Below are 18,426 nucleotides of genomic sequence, written 5' to 3'. Positions count from 1 at the left end.
CGTACAACGTGGATACAGCCCTTAGCCTGACAGGCAATAAGGGTCCCATCAATATTAGTCACTGTCAGGGCACCATCTTCTGAGGTCGCTGTGAGGACTAAAAGACACATGGTACATCAAGGACCTGGCACCCCATGTCCGGCACAGGGTTCGTGCTCAACAACAGTCCCCTCTCTATGGTAAAGCCCTAACAATGTGTGACAATTCTAGGAGAATTAAATCTTACTCTGCTTTGAAAATTCATGGGATTGCGTGGATAATGGGACAACTCTTCAACGACGCAGAATTAAAACATTTTTAAAGGAAAAAGAAAGAACACCGTTTTATTAGCATTTAGAGCATTACAAATAATTTTTATCTAGGCATTTAAAGACATTCCCGAAAGACTTTTTTTTTTTTTTTTTTTTTTTTTGGTACAATGACTATTAGGAAATAATTAAATTCCTTCTAAAATCTTCAGTGATTCAAGCTTTTTATGCAGATACACCACCCACTAATTAGCACAGAATAATGAGGTTTTTACTTCATTCTCAACAGTGATCTTGTATTGAACAAAAAAGTGCTTCCCCTCCTCGGAATCACTATCTGCTCATGAGCCAGAGCAGACTTGGCTGGGGAATCTGCCTCCTCCCGGCCTCCCTATGGTGGGGCCGGGTCCTCGCTCTCGAGACTTCGCTCCATTCAGGGCTAATGGGGCTTATTTGAGACTCAAATAAAAGTCAGCCCCCCAAAGGATTATAATGTAACTGAGGGAGACAGGCCATGGACACCAAGTCACAAAGGCAAACTGTTAACACACAAATATCAGATATTACAAGCAAGTGGAGTAAGGGAATGAACGGAAGCAAGAAAGTCTTCAAATGAGAGGCCAACTCTGAGCAGATCTTTAGAAGGAAAAGACGCTGAGACAGGGACACTGGAAATGGGGAGGGGTGGAAGCAGGGAGCTGAGCAGACAGAACAAGCTAGCCACTCTGCTTGCGGTGAGTTTCAACTCCAGCATGGCAGGAGTCCCTCTGCAGGTGTGTGCAGTGATGCAGGAGGGAGGGACCCACTAGAACGCTCTAATGAAGAATGTCTTTCTGGGGAAGATCCACCAGTAATGTGCATTTAAATAATTGCTCATGAGGGACACCTGGGTAGCTCAGTCGGTTTAGCAACTGACTTTGGCTCAGGTCATGATCTCACAGTTTGTGAGCTGAAGCCTGGCATTGGGCTCTGTGCTGACGGCTCAGAGCCTGGAGCCTGCTTCGGATTCTGTGTCTCCCTCTCTCTCTGCCCCTCTCTTGCTCATACTCTGTGTCTCTCAAAAATAAATAAACATTAAAAAAATAATAATCACTCATCAGACACAGCAGAGCACAGGACAAAAAATAAAACCCAAATTCTATTCTCTAAGTCTCATGTTAAGAGTTATAATATAATTTAATTTATTAAACCCAAATTTATAGCTAATTTATGGGACAAATATTCATGTTACCAAAGGATCCACCCAGGGAGACTCTTTTACATGGAAACCTACCCAGTAAGTACTTTTAAATATTTAAATACCATGAACTATACCATCTGAAGCAAGGGGAAGGAAACCAGGGTACTGTAGTAGATAAAACTAACGGAAATAAAACTACAGCACCTTACAAACTATGGTGTAAATCAGAGGGGACATACCTGCTTTATTCATATACTTTTTCAAGAGTAAGTCTACCCAAGAAAGGTAGAGTCTGATGTACACAATTTACTATTAAAATCTGAGCATTTTCTTTTTTCATTCACAAATGCATTTCATGGTTACTTTGCTTCAAGTATCAAGAAATCTTGTTTCAGGGCGTCTGGGTGGCTCAGTAGGTTGAGCATCCAACTTCGGCTCAGGTCTTGACCTCACGGTTCTTGAGTTCGGCCCCGCGTTGGGCTCTGTGCTGACAGCTAGGAGCCTGGAGCCTGCTTCCCATTCTGTGTCTCCCTCTCTCTCTGCTCCTCCCCCGCTCACACTCTCTCTTTCAAAAATAAACATTAAAAAAAAAAATCTTGTTTCACCAAATGTTTGCTGTTTACCTTCCCCTTAAAGAACCCAAGACAGTCCTGACTGAAAGTCCTGTCACGCTGGACCTCAATCACCTGAGTCCTGGAATGGCAGCCGGCCTCCTGGCCTCCTGGCCTTGCTCGATGAGCTTTACAAGCTTACAAGCTCCAAGTGCTGTGCCCAGAGGGCTAGGACAATTTAAGTTTCCTAAACGTGGTTTACGTGCTGACCCCCTGAAGGGAAGAGATTTTAAGCCTTCCTAAGACAAAGGCGGGACAGAAGATGCTGTCACAGCAGCGAACCACCACTGGACCAACCGTAATTCACTCAGCAGATTCTCAACTGTAACCAGATGGTCTGGAGCAGAGGGAGCAGAAAGAGGTTCACTGTTCTCCACCACCACGGCTGAGGAGCACCCAGAGCCAGGGGGGCAGGGGGGCTTAGCCAGCTGCCTATCCGCTCTGCAACTCAATTAATAATCTGGGGCGGGGGGGGGGGGGGAGCTGCCTGGGTGGCTCGTGTGAATGTCTGACTCAATTTCAGCTCAGGTCATGATCACAGGGTCATGGGATCGAGCCCCGTGTCAGGCTCTGTGCTGACCATGGAGCCTGCTTAAGATATTCTCCCTTTCTCCCTTTCTCCCTCTCTCTCTCCCTCCCTCCCTCCCCCCGCCTTTCTACCCCCACCCCTCACCCCTCTCCCCAACTCACGCTGTTTCTAAAAAAGAGAAAAAAAGAAAAGTCCTGGAAGAGGAGGAATGTAGGGTGCTGTGCTAGCATCCAACGTCTGCAGAAGCAAGCCTAGACCGCAGGTGCCAAGCTGCCTCAGACTATCTGGCTACAGCATGAGTAACAAGCAAGGGACATCGGAGACCAGTCCTCTGGCCCAAATGCTGGGAGATATAGCTGGCAGGCAGCAACACCAAGACAGGAGAAAGGGGGAAAGACCGCTGTCTGGACTTGGAGGTGTCAGCGTACAGGATATAAAAGTGTGTGGGCCTAGGAGAGCCCGTAACAGGAAATGAATACACGAAGTCCAAAAAGTACACCAACATCCAGACAAGTGAATAGCATTCAGCACCACAAGACAAGACATAGAGGAACCTTAAATGTGTATTACTAAGTAGAAGGAGCCAATCTGAAAAGGCAACATTCTACACGGTTCCAACTGTAGGTCATTCTGGAAAAGGCAAAACTATGGAGACAATAAAAAGGTCAGTAGTGGGGGGGGGGGGGTGAGCAAGTGGAGCCGGCGGGGGATGGGGGCGGTTTAGGGCAGTGAAAATACTCTGTATGATATTATAATGATGAAAACATGTCAATTAAGCATCCAACTTTGGCTCAGGTCATGATCTCCCGATTCACGGGTTCAAGCCCAGCGTGGGCTGTGCTGACAGCTCAGAATACATGTCTCCTTCTCTCTCTGCCCTTCCCCTAGTCACACTCTCAAAAATAAATAAACATTAAAAAAATTTAATACAAAGTTTAAAAAAATGAAAAATAAAAAAAAAGAATGCACAACACCAAGAGTGAACCCTTGAGTAAAGTGATTATGAGCGTCCGAGTAGGTTTATCAACTGTAACAAACACACGCTAAGGGGGGGTGCCGATAAGGGGGAGGCTGTGCATGTGGGGGCAGGGCGTATATGGGAAATCTTTGTACCCTCTCCTCAATTTTGCTGTGAACCTGAAACTGCTCTAAAAAAAAGTCTTAAAGGGAAAAAACACACACACGATAAAATTATAGCTAAATCCCAAGCGACTGAGAAATACAAAATCATGGAGAATCACAAGCTAAAGAATTACCTGAGTGTCCATCAACTAGACAATATTAATAAGTGACAGAGACAAAACATCCAGTGATGTCTACAATGGATCTGAGTGTGCTGCTTTTCAAGCTTTAAGAATCCACCAACATACAAGCCCCTGAAGGACAATTTGATGATACGATCAAAATTACAATGCATATTCCTTTTAACCATTAATTCCTTTTTAGGAATCTGTTCTATAGACATACACATAACCGCAGGGCTGTTCATTAAAGCACTGTTTGAGAGGAAACAAGACTGGAAATAACCTAAGTGTCCATCTGGGGGGAGCAGATGAAATCAGTTATGGCCCATCTCATATAATGGATACTATGGAAAGGGATAAGGAAGCTCTTCACGGCTGCTATCTGCAGGTCTGCAACAATGTGAACAGTTTGTTTCCTTACTGTAAGGTAAGGTAAGAAGGAAAGGCAGAACAGGGGCAAAGGAACTAAGAACAGCGTCTGCCTGAAGAGAGAAACCGTGGAGGAGAGCACAAGCTACTCGCAGCGGTTACCTGCGACACTAGGCAGAGGGAGGGAGGCTTTCACTCTACAGCCTGCGTGTCCTCTCATTTTTGAACCATGCGAAGGAACTATTCGTTTAAGTAATTAAAGACATTGACTTTTTGTCGGGCAGCCCCTGGGGTGTCCAGGCCCCGGTGATTAGCTCAAGCCCAGATGATAACACCTGGAACACTTCCAGTTGGGAGCGTCTGCAGTTTGAAGATGAAACCTGAAATGGGTTCAGGATTAGTGTAAAATAGTTTTCGTGTTCACATGAGCTTAAAAGACAAAAGAAAAAGCACTTTAAAGAGGGACTTTCCAAAAACTACGTGACGATCTACATATAACATTTTGTAGCCAACGTAATGGTAAGATAGATGTTGCTCACACTGGGAAAGCTGACATTATTTTAAAATAGTCAAAGAGGGGCGCCTGGGTGGCGCAGTCGGTTAAGCGTCCGACTTCAGCCAGGTCACGATCTCGCGGTCCGTGGGTTCGAGCCCCGCGTCGGGCTCTGGGCTGATGGCTCAGAGCCTGGAGCCTGTTTCCGATTCTGTGTCTCCCTCTCTCTCTGCCCCTCCCCCGTTCATGCTCTGTCTCTCTCTGTCCCAAAAATAAATAAACGTTGGAAAAAAAAAAAAATTAAAACAAAAAAAAAATAGTCAAAGAAACATCAGGTGGCTGTCAGGTCCTGCAGCTTCTAGCACATCTGTGAAGAAACCTCTACTTGATTCTCTTAAAATCAGAGCTTGTGACAAAGGAAGTGATGACTGGACATCACTGTCAACACGATCACATTCTCCTGTCTCTGGATGGCGCCTCTAAGTTAGTCTGCACTTGCTCGAGTCATTTGTGCTACAGGTCCAAAGATCTGTAACAGAATTAACCAAATCTCCACTTCTCACCATTTGATAGATTCTCCTAACCACAAATACTAAAGATGTTTTGCTTTGGATGTGATTTACTCTTTCACTAGTTTTGTGATGCAAGTATTATATTTCTGGATTTTTTTTTTTTTTCAGCATCAAGAAGACTATGACGTGCAAAGCAGAGAACCTCCCCCCCACCCCCGAACTATCTTCAGTGCCCCATCCCCAAGAAAAACAATTTCTAGAGATTTCCTTCTGGAAGTCTAAGTACACACACTTTTTACTCCTAAAAAGGATCTAATTATTATGTATGTTTTCCATCCTTTCTTATTTAATAACTCTCAGACTTCTCTTCCTTTTGAAGGGAAGATCACTTTCCCTTCCCCAAACCAGCAACAGCAGGCAACTCAGCCGCCCTCCTCCTGAAGGACCTTTCGGTCACCTTAGTGTTCTGCGATCTCTAGGTTGATTAACTAAACTAATGAAGAGACCTGGAGTGAACGTGAATATTCTTAGAAGTCCTACCAAACAAGAGACTGATTTTTTACTGTATCCTCTTGGTGTACAAACAGGTTGTTAAGCTAGAGACACATGTATATCATCAACTAATAAGGCAGGTAATCAAAACCACAGGTTTCAGGAATCCTTTCCAGAAACTGAGTAACTATAAACCAGGTGTGAACTGGCTGCATGACGGGATGTGCAACATGACAACAGTAACAGAATCTCCGACAGTCTTCAGGTGACATGAAATTCATTTTTACTAACGTTTTTACTAAACCTTAGTTAAACTAAAGTTTTTACTTTAACTGAAGTTTAAACTTCAATTCTCAGTTGTGGTATATAAACTCTAAAATCATTTTATGTTAAGTACAGCACCAAAATATTTTACCATAAAAAAAAAAAAAAAGGATTTTTAGAATGAAGCCTGCTCTTCAAGTATCAGTATTGTCAAGAGCTCTGAGACACTGATCAGTCTGGGGCCACCTACAGTGGAGCATCATGTGAGCTGTGCCACATACAGGAACAAGCAAGAGAGAGCACGGGCTCCCACCTGTACAGTATGCTCTAGAATGGCCCAGAAGGTTGGGGATTCCGAAGGCAGGAGAGGGAGGCCTTCCCCAAACCTTCTTCTGTGCCATTTCCAGGTATGGGCTCTATGAATATGTTACCCACTCTCAAAAACAGTTTTTTAAAAAACTTTTTCAAGAAAATTATGTTTGTGCAAAAATCTCCTAACAAATTAAGTACACGAATTGTGATTCGTGGGGCTTCTCCTCTCACAAACCCGGCTTGTGGGGAGGGAAGGCGGCTGTCAGCTCTCCTGCAGATAGGAACCTGGCTGAAAAAATACACCCTGGGAAAAGCTGATCTAGATTTCTGAGAAGCAATCACAGTAGCTTCCTCCAACTACCCTGGACGCAATGGGTTTCTAAAAGTTTGTATTGATTTCAAACCCTAAAAGGATGATCTGGACTCCCTGGTCTGGCACCAGGAGCTGTCTACACCCTTACCTTGCCTTCAGGTGCCCAGACCGACGCCCCCACCCCCAAGGTGGTCCTTCCTCTGAGCAGTTTCCCTGACCGCCCGTCCCCGGAGCCCCGCATCCTCCCAGCGCTGATCAGACTGTGTGATCAGACAGGCACCCGTGGGCCGCTGGACCACCTGCCCGCACCACCACTCCTCTGGCCCAGGGGACGGAACCACTGTTCTGCGGGAGCACCACAGACGAGCGGTATCCCACACATAATAAGCACGTATCTCTGATCCGAATTACCTAAGCATTTAAATCTCTGAGTAAAAGGATGAGGTGGGACAGCAGAGCCTGGCCCGGGCCCACCCAACACCCGGCGCAGGGCCACCCCAGCAGTCTCCGCTTCTCAGAAGCAAGACCGCATGGCCTCTACATGGTAGCCCAGTGAGTATACACCAAAGATAAAACCGGCTTTTGCAAAAACTGTTGTTACACACTCAGGAGTTTGGAACATGCTTCCAGACCTTCACAATGGCTACTTATGCTGTTCCCTACACCCGGAACGGTACTCCCCACCCCCATCTCCTACTCATCTTCAGGTCTCCATGCTAACGTCACTTCCCCCAGAAGGCCTTCCAAGACCTTTCGGAAGAGACCGTCCTGTGCCTGCATCGTGCAAGGGACCATCACCTCCCCTCCTAGGTACTCAGTCCCACCTGACTACAGCGGCCTCCCACGAAGGCAGACACTGGACTTGGACTCGTGTTACAGTTTCTCTAGGACTGACGCCACAGTGCAGTAAGTATTTTCTAAAGGAGAAAAAAATCCTAAATCTAAAACAACAAATGTTTTTCAAAGCGTCTTTAAAAACCGGTCCCTTTGAAGGATGGTCATAAATACCTTCAAGAAAACCATGAACAAACGAGAGAAGTATGTGTCCTCAGGGCTGTGCTGTACAACACAGCAGCCAGGAGCCACAGGCGGCTGTGTACATTTACATTAATTAAAATTAAATTTGAAATTTAGCTCCTGAATCACATTAGTAACAATTTACTCAACAGCCACAAGCTGCCAGGGACTCCGGCACTGGGCCGTGTGGCTACAGAACGTGTGTGTCATCATCACAGATAAAGTTTTACTGGACGGTGTGTAGAGGCCATCATGAGAACACTGGCATTTCAAACAGAGGGAATGGCCAAATCTACTCTCTTACTGTTGGGAAGAGATCAGTTTTTCCTTACACTTTCAAAGACTGAGAAAGTCACCAGTGCAAGCGGAAATAGCCAACTATCTCCCAATAATTCAGATGACTCTCTCACAGATTGTTAAAGAGAAGTTCAACCCTGGGCAGACTGTGCTCTTCAAAAAAACCCAATCCCACTATGAGTAAGAGGCATAACGACAACAGCACAGAAAATCTATCAGTACTTCATTACTTTGTGTCATTTTCAATGAAAGTCATTTAGTAAATAAAAGGTAAGTAAGATTTAACGTAAAGGCACAAATTCAGAGGAAAAGCTCTTTGCCCACCATGGGGCAATTTTCAGTGGCCAAACCCACAAATCACCACACCCAAAATACCTAGGAGAATGGCAAATAGTACACTGCACTGAAACAACTTCCTATGATAGAATCTGTAGGAGAGAAAATCTCCACAATACAGCAAAAAGCTGAATCTGTTCCTTTCCAGACCAGAGGGAGCCGACCCAGTGGGGAGATTAAACTTCACCGACATCCTTCCCACCAATCAACCTGACTAAACTGCATAGGGATCCCAAGGCCATTTTCTCCCCTAACTCTGTTTTCTGAAAAAGAAAGACTGTTTTTACGATTCCTCCATACTTGCTTTTCCTTTTTCGCTAAGTCCTAACCTAAATCAAGTCCTTGTTCTGAAACAATACTAGAAAAACAATTCCGTTTCCACTTCAATTTTCCAATACAGAATAGTTTTTAACTTCAAACACAGACTGAGCAAAGTGTGTCAAACTATCACCTGGTCTGTAGGATTCCCAAACCCCAGCCTCTAATTCATTCTTTTGCAAGACTGCCAGACCCCACTCACACCAGCCCTGGTGGGGGAGAGAAATGGGGGGGGGGGAGAGAAATGGGGGGGGAGGGCGGCACTTTCCCATTTATTCGGCAAGAAATTTCATGGATCCAGTTCTGGGTCAGACTGCTCACCTGTATCATCCCAATGCCCACCGGCTCAAGGAGAAGGGTATGTCTAATGGTTTCCCACACAGTTAAACACCAGTAACAGCTGCAGCAACCTGCTAGACACCAGGAACCATAGTCACCCGGTATACAAAACTGATCAAAGTGAAAAAGGAAAACTCTAGGGGGGAAAAATCCCTCTTACAGGTGAGACCCCCAACCCACACCCACCCCCCAAGCTCAAACGTAAAGTCACAAGCCCAAGTTGCAGAGCTGATAAGCCGGGAGCTGAGACTCTGTCCACACTGAGCGAGGCCCGGGTGCCTTCCTTACTACCATGCTGCCCGCCTCCCAGTATAAGAAGCTCTGACATTTCCTTCAACTCTGAGTCATGGTTAGAAGGTTCTACTTTTAATCAGGTGACAAATACTCAAAATATTTTAATCCAAAGGAACTGGGTCAAGCTTTTATAGCCCATAATTGTCAAAGCAAACCCTAATTATTTAACAGATTTCTATAGTTCCGAATGTCATCATTCAGTTTGTAATCAAATATCAAATACTCCTTTATTGAAATATTGCACAAGTCTCTCATAACATATAGTTTTTTCTGGTTATTTCATCGGTTATTCCAACTACAAAGTGAAAATATGTCTAAGTGGTACCGCTTTGATTTTAAAAAATCCAAAATATTTGGGGGGTAGTGCAGAGGGAAGCCTTTGAATTATAAAAAAAAAGAATCTGCTTTCGGGGCGCCTGGGTGGTGCAGTCGGTTAAGCGTCCGACTTCAGCCAGGTCACGATCTCGCGGTCCGTGAGTTCGAGCCCCGCGTCGGGCTCTGGGCTGATGGCTCAGAGCCTGGAGCCTGTTTCTGATTCTGTGTCTCCCTCTCTCTCTGCCCCTCCCCCGTTCATGCTCTGTCTCTCTCTGTCCCAAAAATAAATAAACGTTGGAAAAAAAATTTAAAAAAAAAAAAAGAATCTGCTTTACGAGAGAATCGTACAATGCCACTGAACAGCTTACAACTATTAAGGACCTACTACTGTACCCAATAAGGCACAGGTGTATCAGAAAGACTGGCAAGTTAAGAGATTTTCAAACAGCAGCAGATGTGGACACCTAAGAACAGGAAAGTCAGATAAAATCAGGTGAAATTTTTTCACCATTAGATTTTACTACTGTTAGCGACGGTTCCAGTAAACATGCCTGTGATTGATTAATGGAAACGAAACACGGGGGAAACTGTCACACGGGATGAAATTCCTGTCTGTCCAACGGGAAGGTTTAAAAAGAAAGGAATCCAACTTTTAGACACAGAGCTCAGAGACAGCGCTGCTTCCCCAATTTAGAACCGGACGTACCCTGAAGGCAGTTCTTCAGAGGCAGCAACAGTCACCCCTTATACTGTCTAAAATCCTGGGGGAAAAGGAGCCGCCTCCGCTTCGGTGCGTGCCTTCCGTGCGCCAGCTCCCGTGTCTGAAGAGACTCGTGGCTGGTCAAGTCCAAGCCGAGCTGGGCAACCTCTGCTCCGCTCCCACGGGCCCACACGCCAGCACGGTCAGGCGCTCCCGACAGCGGACCCCAGCCCCCACGGCAAGTCGACGGCAAAAGCCCCTCAAAGGGCACTGACCGCCCCAAGGGCTTAGATTTCCCTGTCAGTGATGTGCTGCGATATGAGAAAATTCCCAAAAGCCAAGTTTAAGACTGAGCTGGGCAAGCGTGGCGTCCCTTCCCCAGTCAAGGCAGGCCACAGATGACCACGCCAGCCCTGAGGAGCCCGCCCAGCAAGCGTGGGATGGCATTTCTAAGGCGGGACGCACCCCCAGGCGCAAAGGCCTGAGTGCGGGCTGGGGAACAGCAGGCACACATGCTGAAAACCAGAGCGCGTGGCCCAGAGTTTGAGAGCTTACAAGAGGCCGTCTGGGACAACCAGAGGACTTCAGTGAGCGCCACGGGCCGCGGATCATACCCAGAGGCCATGCACGATGACACTCACGGAGACAAAACTGCTCCGAGTGGCCAAAGAGCTTTTCCCAACATGACAGAAGGCAAGGACACCGGCGGGCTTCCCCAGCGGCCCGGTTCTCCGCTCTGGCTCTGTAGGGGAGGCCCGGGAGGCACCTGGCGGAGGGCCCACCAGGCTACTCCTGGTGTGTGCTTCCCTTGGCCAAGCTCCTTACCGGTCCCCAGGATGTGGCTCAGGTGCCCCCCCATCTAGACATCCAGCCATGGGCTTCGGCACACAGCGGCGTTCAGCGAAGAACAGATGAACACATAAAGCCCTCTTCAGATTGCCCGAACTCATGTATTTTGGCAGTTGATAGCATGTTGTATTCTTTTCTCGAGTTTTGCCTCCAAGTCTTATTTTGCTGACAGTTCTAAGCTACTCAGAGCCATCGATCAGAATCCTTTGTATACTGCTACTACCTAGTGGTACCGCCGACTCAACTGTTGTTACATACACAGTAAAGAAACAATCACATATTCATTTGCTGCTCAAAATAGGCTTCAAACGAGTTAAGAATTTTCAAAACACATCACACTGCCTAAGTTTTTGCAATTTTAAAATTTCTTGGTCCTCCTGTTTCTATTAAAAATATATATATAATTGGGGGCTCCTGGGTGGCTCAGTGGGTTGAGCATCCAACTTTGGCTCAGGTCACGATCTCACGGTTCATGAGTTTAGGCCCCACGTCGGGTTTGCTGTCAGCCTTCAGCACAGAGCCTGCTTTGCATCCTCTGTCCCCCCCAACCTCCACCTCTCCCCGACCTCATGCTCTCTCAAAAACTAAATAAAACATTTTTAAAAATTATATATATATACATATATATATATATATATATATATACGTACATATATGCACATATACATGCACACACGCACACACACACAAACGGGCGCCTGGGTGGCTCAGTCGGCCAAGTGTCCGACTTCAGCTGAGGTCATGATCATGTGGTCCATGGGTTCAAGCCCCTGCATCAGGCTCTGTGCTGACAGTTAAGAGACTGGAGTCTGCTTCAGATTCTGTACCTCCCTCTCTCTCTCTGCCCCTCCCCTGCTTGTACTCTCTCTCTGCAAAATAAATGTTAAAAAACTAAAAAATATATATACACATATATACATGTATATATCATATACATGTGTATATATGTATATACATATCATGTACATCATATACATGTATATACATGTATATGTATATACATATCATGTACGTGTATATATATGTATATACACTTATATACATGTATATATGTGTGTATACATGTATATATGTGTGTATACATGTATATATATGGGTGTGCGTGTATATATATATATATATATATATATATATATATATATATATAAATAATTAAAAGATGGAAACAAAAACCAACGGTCTTTACTACAGAATTCTCTCCTATATCCTGAGCGTGTTACACAACAGATCTGCCTGCTCGTGAGCTTGCAAGGATGCGTTTATGTAGCTACTGTGACTTCCAGATCCGTCGACAAACAGGCTGCTGGTCCAATGACAGGAGCACTTTCAGTTAGCCAGGACTACAGGGCACACCCACTTTTCAGAAGAGAAAATTGAGGATCTTCAGAGCATTAATCCCGCATTCCATCAGTGTCCCACACTGTGACCCCAAGGGCCAAATCCCTGGCACTAACAAAAGTTACTAGTTTTACTGGCACAAAGCCACATCCACATGTGTACGTACTGTCCGGGGCGGTTTTCATGCTGAAATGGCAGTGTTGAGTAGTTATCACAGAGACCATATGTCATACAAAGCCAAAAATATGACCTCTGGCCCTTTACACAGTGTCTGTCGATCCCTGTATTCCGTAAGAAAGGCTTCGGAACCGTGCAAACTACAGACCCGCTCTCCAAGACTCAGAGCCCCGGCAGCAGCTAAGGCTCTGGAAAGGTCTGCAGTAAAGCTCCTCAGCTATTCCGGGTCTCTTATGAGCACAAAACCTTTTTAGAGAAACACTTCTCTGCATGCCTTCTAGTTTCTTGGAATATACTCGAAACGCTGGCTTCGACGGAAGATCGAAGAGGTGGTGTCCCCACCGTCATCCAAGAACCAAAGTGGCTTAAAGCAAGTTCTGCTAATCTTGAACAGCTCACAATAAGGTACATTTCATCCTAACCAGGAAAGGCATACTTTGGCAAAATCGTTTTTAACTCTTTAGTTCTCACACAAAGTAAAAATACAAAGTCAGCACTTACACAGCCCCCAGTGATCACATACTGTCATATGGCCACAGTGGCTACAAGTTAGAAGTCGTAAGAATAGCCTCCAACGGAGCCTCCATCCCTGTACAAGTCTCTGTCCCTTGTTTCCATGAGGTTTAAGAGTTGGAGGCTCACGCTCAAATGTCAAGCAGGAGTGATTCTCCGCCGTCCCAGTGGGCTGTACTGGGAGGCACCCCTGTCATCGTGCTTATAATGTACTTACCCGTCATCATCCCTGAGCAACTCCAACGGTGCACCGCTCTGGCCCCTCTGTTATCCAAAAGCCCCTACTTTTCTAACATGTGTACAAGTAAGCAAAGTCGAAGCCTCCACAAAAGCTTACGCTTCCTATTTAGCCAGAACTCAACCAGAGGGGAGAGGGAGCACCTGCCCAGCTACCCTGGTGGGAAGAACACACCCTGCGCCACCTCCCCTTCCAAGAGCTGGTGACAGCCTTCCCCCAAAGATTCACCGCATCTGCTGGAGTTGCGCTACTCAATCCTGCCACGTACCGCAAACTCCTGAATCCACGATCGAGCGAATGTCATGTTTATGGATGCAGATGTACAAAATGAATGGACACAACTGTGCACTTGAATCAGCCAGGTTTGGTCCTGTTTTCGCCCTTTGTGTTGTTGCTTGGGCAGATCACCTCGCTCAGGTCTGGTTCCTTACCTAGAAGCGGCAGGAAGAGCATCTTCCCATCCTGCCTCACGGGATGCGGCAAGGACCATGGTGACGTGGGGGAAGAAGGACACTGGAAGCAAAGCACTACACATACATGAAAGATCATCATTTTGTTGCACAAGGTACTTTGGTTGGTGACTCTATTTACCCCAAACTTTTTTTAAATACGATTTCCTGTTGCATTTAAAGGGATTCACATCATAAAATGTAATACAACTCCTTAGGAACACTTCAACAGCACAGGATGAAACAGATCTGTGTTCAATTTTCCGAAGACAGACTTAAAAAACTTTCAACTAACTAGTCTATTTGTCGTGTGTAAATCTGGCTTCAACAAAGCTGACAAAAAAAAAAAGTCTACTGCTTGCCTGGATATGTATTTCTCCTTCACTGTTAAATCATGAATCCCTGCTGTTGAAACATACTAATATGCTGTTCTAATCAGGACGTATTAAATAAAGACGTTTCCAAAACACCCAGCTAACTACACACTGGAAACACACAGACCTACCTCTTTTAAATTTTTTTTTTTTTCAACGTTTATTTATTTTTGGGACAGAAAGAGACAGAGCATGAACGGGGGAGGGGCAGAGAGAGAGGGAGACACAGAATCGGAAACAGGCTCCAGGCTCTGAGCCATCAGCCCAGAGCCCGACGCGGGGCTCGAACCCACGGACCGCGAGATCGTGACCTGGCTGAAGTCGGACGCTTTACCGACTGCGCCACCCAGGCGCCCCCAGACCTACCTCTTAACGATGGGCGCCAAGTAAAGGAAGACTACATTTGTGCGAAAGCGTTGAAGGCATCAGCATAAAACAGGAAAATGCTACAACATCTCATAACATTAAACCCAGTGCTGCTCCAGCGCTGAGGTTTGGGGGAGGCCAGCAGCACTATTTTTCCTTCTTCCACTTGCTACCTTCCTTTGGGGCACCGTCTCCAGTCCCATATCACCTCGGCATACCCTCCGCAGGAGCCTTCCCTGACCTCCTCAGCCTTCAGAGACCCCTCCTACCTGTCATCAGAGGCAACGACATTGAACAGAGATGCCACCTTACCTCACTGGCATGTTTTACGCACCCCCACGTCCTCCCCACTAGACTGCAAGCGCCCTGCAGGGAGCACCTGGCTGGTAAGCTCCCCAGGCCGGACCCCACAGACACATACCGCATCGTGGCAGTCCAAATCACTCTCATGCCACCGAGGCCTCCTCCTGCTGCTGCTCCTAACCCCTCAGTGCCCCCCAAGCACAGAGCTCCCCTCACTCACATTTTATGCAGACACAGGAAACACACCTTGCTCCGCCTGGCCCAACTTTCTCCTGGGAACCTCAAAAACACATCCCATCACTAAGACAGGCTGAGTCTCTTCCTACTGTCCCATCTAACCCAATGCCTTTACTCCTTTGATGGTACATAATGAAATTCCTTTGGTCCTTTATTTGCTTAATATATATCCTTAAGATGTCTGTCTCAGACTAGTAGTTATGGGAGACAAGGCTGTACCTCGTTTAATGTACTCGGTGATGATCCCTTCCTTGGCCCCATGCTAACAGACTCTTGCACGATAATGTGACGTGATGAATGTATGACCAAGGGGACTCGACATCAAGTATGATTATGAACTTTATTCTTAAATGATTTATATTAGAGCTATCAAAAACTTTTTTTATTCCACATTTGGAAAACAGCAAGCCCTCATGCCTTAGGAGGATCAAAAGTGGAAAGGAAGGGGGGGCGGGGAAGCGACCTAGAGGGAAAAATCCTTCCCGATAAACTTTGTGATTAGCAACACATCAAGCAAGTAGGTGACCATCCAAGAGCAGAACTAGCCAAAAAGGCCATTCTTTGGGTTCCATCTTGGAAACCGCTAAATGCATACAGTTGGACAAGCCTTTCTGTGAAGACTTATTAGTAATTTATCCCTCCATAAAAAACAAAATCTGCAATAACCTCATTCAACAATAGGAAAACTGCAAAGCCATTCAAAAAGTTACCAGTTTCAGAAGGCAAGCTTCAAAGCTGAACTTGCCTGGCATAATCTATCTTTCATGCAGTTAAAGCCTTTTCACTAAAACATAGCAAGATTAAAAAAGCAAAATCTGTTCTGTAGTAAAAGGTTGTTTCCACATTTCTTACTTCAGAGAAGTTGATGTGACAAAGTAACTCTTCGTCAACTCTTTACCAATTAATAAAAAAGTATTATTAGTGACTTTCCGGTCCCAAGAAACTTATCTACTCCCCCTGCCAGCTCCATCATTTAAGAAATTTCATTTAAAGTAGGCAAGAATCTCCTTACGGCAGATTTTTTTTTTTTTTTATCATTTCTCTCACTCCTACAGTAATATTCTAGGAACTGTACTAAAACTGAAGCCACAAAATTCAAGTTTTGTTTCAACAGAAGAGACTTTTTAGACCATTAGTAGAAATATGCCGGTGGCCACAGAAATGTTTGCACAAGTGGAGCAGCTGTGTCTACGGCAAAACCGAAGGCATTGCTGCAGCAATATAATTCAATTTGGATCCATTCATTATAAACTGATTTTCAGATGCTGCTACTGCGAGACCCTACTGGAGAAATGCAGGCTGCGCTGGAGACAGAATTGTTCGCAGCGGCGCACAACTTTTTACTGCAAAGGAGAGGCTCTGAAAGAGGAAATCCAACTCGATCATAACGCTACCATGAACCATCCCAGAAGAGCCCAGAATTGTTAAATGAAGAGAAATTAAAATGCTTCTCTTGGGCAACTGATGGGATTACCTCAGAAAGTTTTCAGGGATGCTGTTGCAAGGAATGCTTTATTGAACCTCCTGCCAAAAAAATTTTTTTCTGGAAAAACTGCAATTCCAACATTCCTTAACAGAATTTTTCATACATCTACACTGTAAAAGCCACACGGGCTCAAGTGGAGATTGCAGCCCAAGACGATCTGCTATTTAACTTTCTTTTCAGGTTATACCTCTGAAATTAAACACACCACAGCAACTTTGAGGACGTCCCGCTACCGATGTTCGGGGTGGGGAAAACGTTACGACTTACACGATCAAACAACGAGAGTTTTCAAGGTAACTGCTAAACAATGTCTTCCCAAGGAGCACATTCCAAGAAACTTCTAAGTCGTAACTCCCGGGCTGGCTGCTGCTACGACAGCGCTGCGCACTGCGCTACTAGCTCAGAAAACACTTTGGGTGCCCCCCCTGCGTTGCACTTTTTCCTTCCCTAACCAAGAAACGTACCCTCTTGCTGTCATCCCTCCAGGCAGCCCCGCGTGAGCCGACGCACGGAGGCACGGGGAGGCGCGTGGAATCCCCACGAAGACCACCAGCACGCTCCACTTTACTTTTCCTCCGCCCAAGTACCGCTCGCTTTCGGCGCGCGGGGGGCCTCCCCAACTCCGGGCCGGCCGGGAGCGCCGGGACAGGGCCGGCCCGCTCGAGCCCCGGCGCAGTCCGGCGACAAACTTCCCCCTGGGCCGGCCTGCCGGGGTCCCGGGAGGCGGCCGCGCCGGCCTGCGCCTCCGGGAGGGTCTCCCGGCCGCTCACCTGCGGGTGGGGTCCCCGCCCCCCGTCCGCCCCCCCCCCCTCACCTGTGCTGTCATTCGCCGAGAAGCCGGGCGAGCTGAGTTTGGCTCGTTTGGGGTTGGGCGGTCCGTCCAGCAAGTTCTCGGCCATTTTCACCTGCTCGCGGAAACAGCCCCGAGCGCGGGCGGCCGGGCCGGCAAGGGCTCCCGGGCAGGGGGGTGGGCGCCGGCCCCGGCCGGCTGCGAGGGGAGAGGAGCGAGCGCGAGCCGCGAGCCGCGAGCGAGCGCCGAGGGAGAGGGAGGGCGCAGGCCGGGTGGGGGAGGCGGCGGCCAAATCTCAGCCACAGCAACAGCGCCCCGCAGCGCTCACCGCCCGCCCCCGGCCGCCGCCGCCGCCGCCGCCGCCGCCGGCCGCGGCCCCCTCATCCCCTGCCCGCCTCCCGAGCGCGACACTCCGCGGCGGGGGCGCCCCGGCGGCCCGGCCGCCCCCCCGGGCCCGGCTGGCAGCGACGGCGCCCGGCCGGGCGGCTCAGGCAGTCCCCGGGAACATGGTGCCGCCGCCGCCGCCGCCGCGCCGCCGCCTCGCTCCCCCCCCGCGCCCCACTTAATTAATTCGCTCGCGGCCCGACGACCGGGGGGCTCCGGGCTCCGCTCCCCGCCCGCGGCCCGCCGCCGCCGCCGCCGCCGTGAGGAAAAACAATGCGCGAAGCGGGGCCGCCGCCGCCGCCGCCGCCGCGGCCCCCCCACCCCCCGTTCCGCCGCCGCCGCCGCCGCTGCCGCCGCCGCCGCCGCCGCCGCCGCCGCGGCTCCGGGAGGCCGAGCCGAGAGGCGAGCGGGGCCGCCGGAGCGGGCGCCGAGGGCCGGGCGGAGCGGGCCGGCCGGGCGGAGCGGGGTGCGCGGGCGGTTGTGGGGCCCGGGACCGGCGGGGCCGAGTAGATCGCGCTCGAAGCCCCGGTCGGGTCCGCGACAAGATGGCGGCTGTTGATTCCTCAATTAAAAAAAAAAGAAAGTTTTTTTTCTTCTCTTTCCAGAGCCTGAACGGGGAGGGGGAGGGGGCGGGGCACGCCGGTGCGTCACCCCCCCGCGGCGTCACCACGCACGGCCCCCGCCCCGCCCCCTCCACCTGCGCCGTCCGCGGCGGAAAGAGCCGAGCGCGCTCGGGCGG

At 48.2% G+C, this 18,426-nt stretch overlaps 1 protein-coding gene across 5 annotated transcripts in view; it reads right to left on the bottom strand.

Moving 5' to 3' along the window:
- Positions 1 to 18,026, bottom strand: part of LOC123589147 (CREB binding protein) — a 129,314-nt gene extending 111,288 nt beyond the window's left edge. For 3 of the 5 annotated variants that reach the window (XM_045460826.1, XM_045460827.1, XM_045460829.1), the window contains exon 1: positions 17,328 to 18,026. In XM_045460826.1, coding sequence (XP_045316782.1) covers positions 17,328 to 17,412 — 85 coding nt within the window. In that variant the 5' untranslated portion in view covers positions 17,413 to 18,026. The remainder of the gene's footprint in view (positions 1 to 17,327) is intronic. The other 2 variants (XM_045460828.1, XM_045460830.1) reach the window with 2 other exon arrangements.
- Positions 18,027 to 18,426: the final 400 nt, after the last annotated feature.

The sequence above is a fragment of the Leopardus geoffroyi genome, chromosome E3, assembly GCF_018350155.1.
Source record: "Leopardus geoffroyi isolate Oge1 chromosome E3, O.geoffroyi_Oge1_pat1.0, whole genome shotgun sequence".
Classification (NCBI taxonomy): Eukaryota; Metazoa; Chordata; class Mammalia; order Carnivora; family Felidae; genus Leopardus; species Leopardus geoffroyi.
This window is presented reverse-complemented; position numbering and strand designations above follow the sequence as displayed.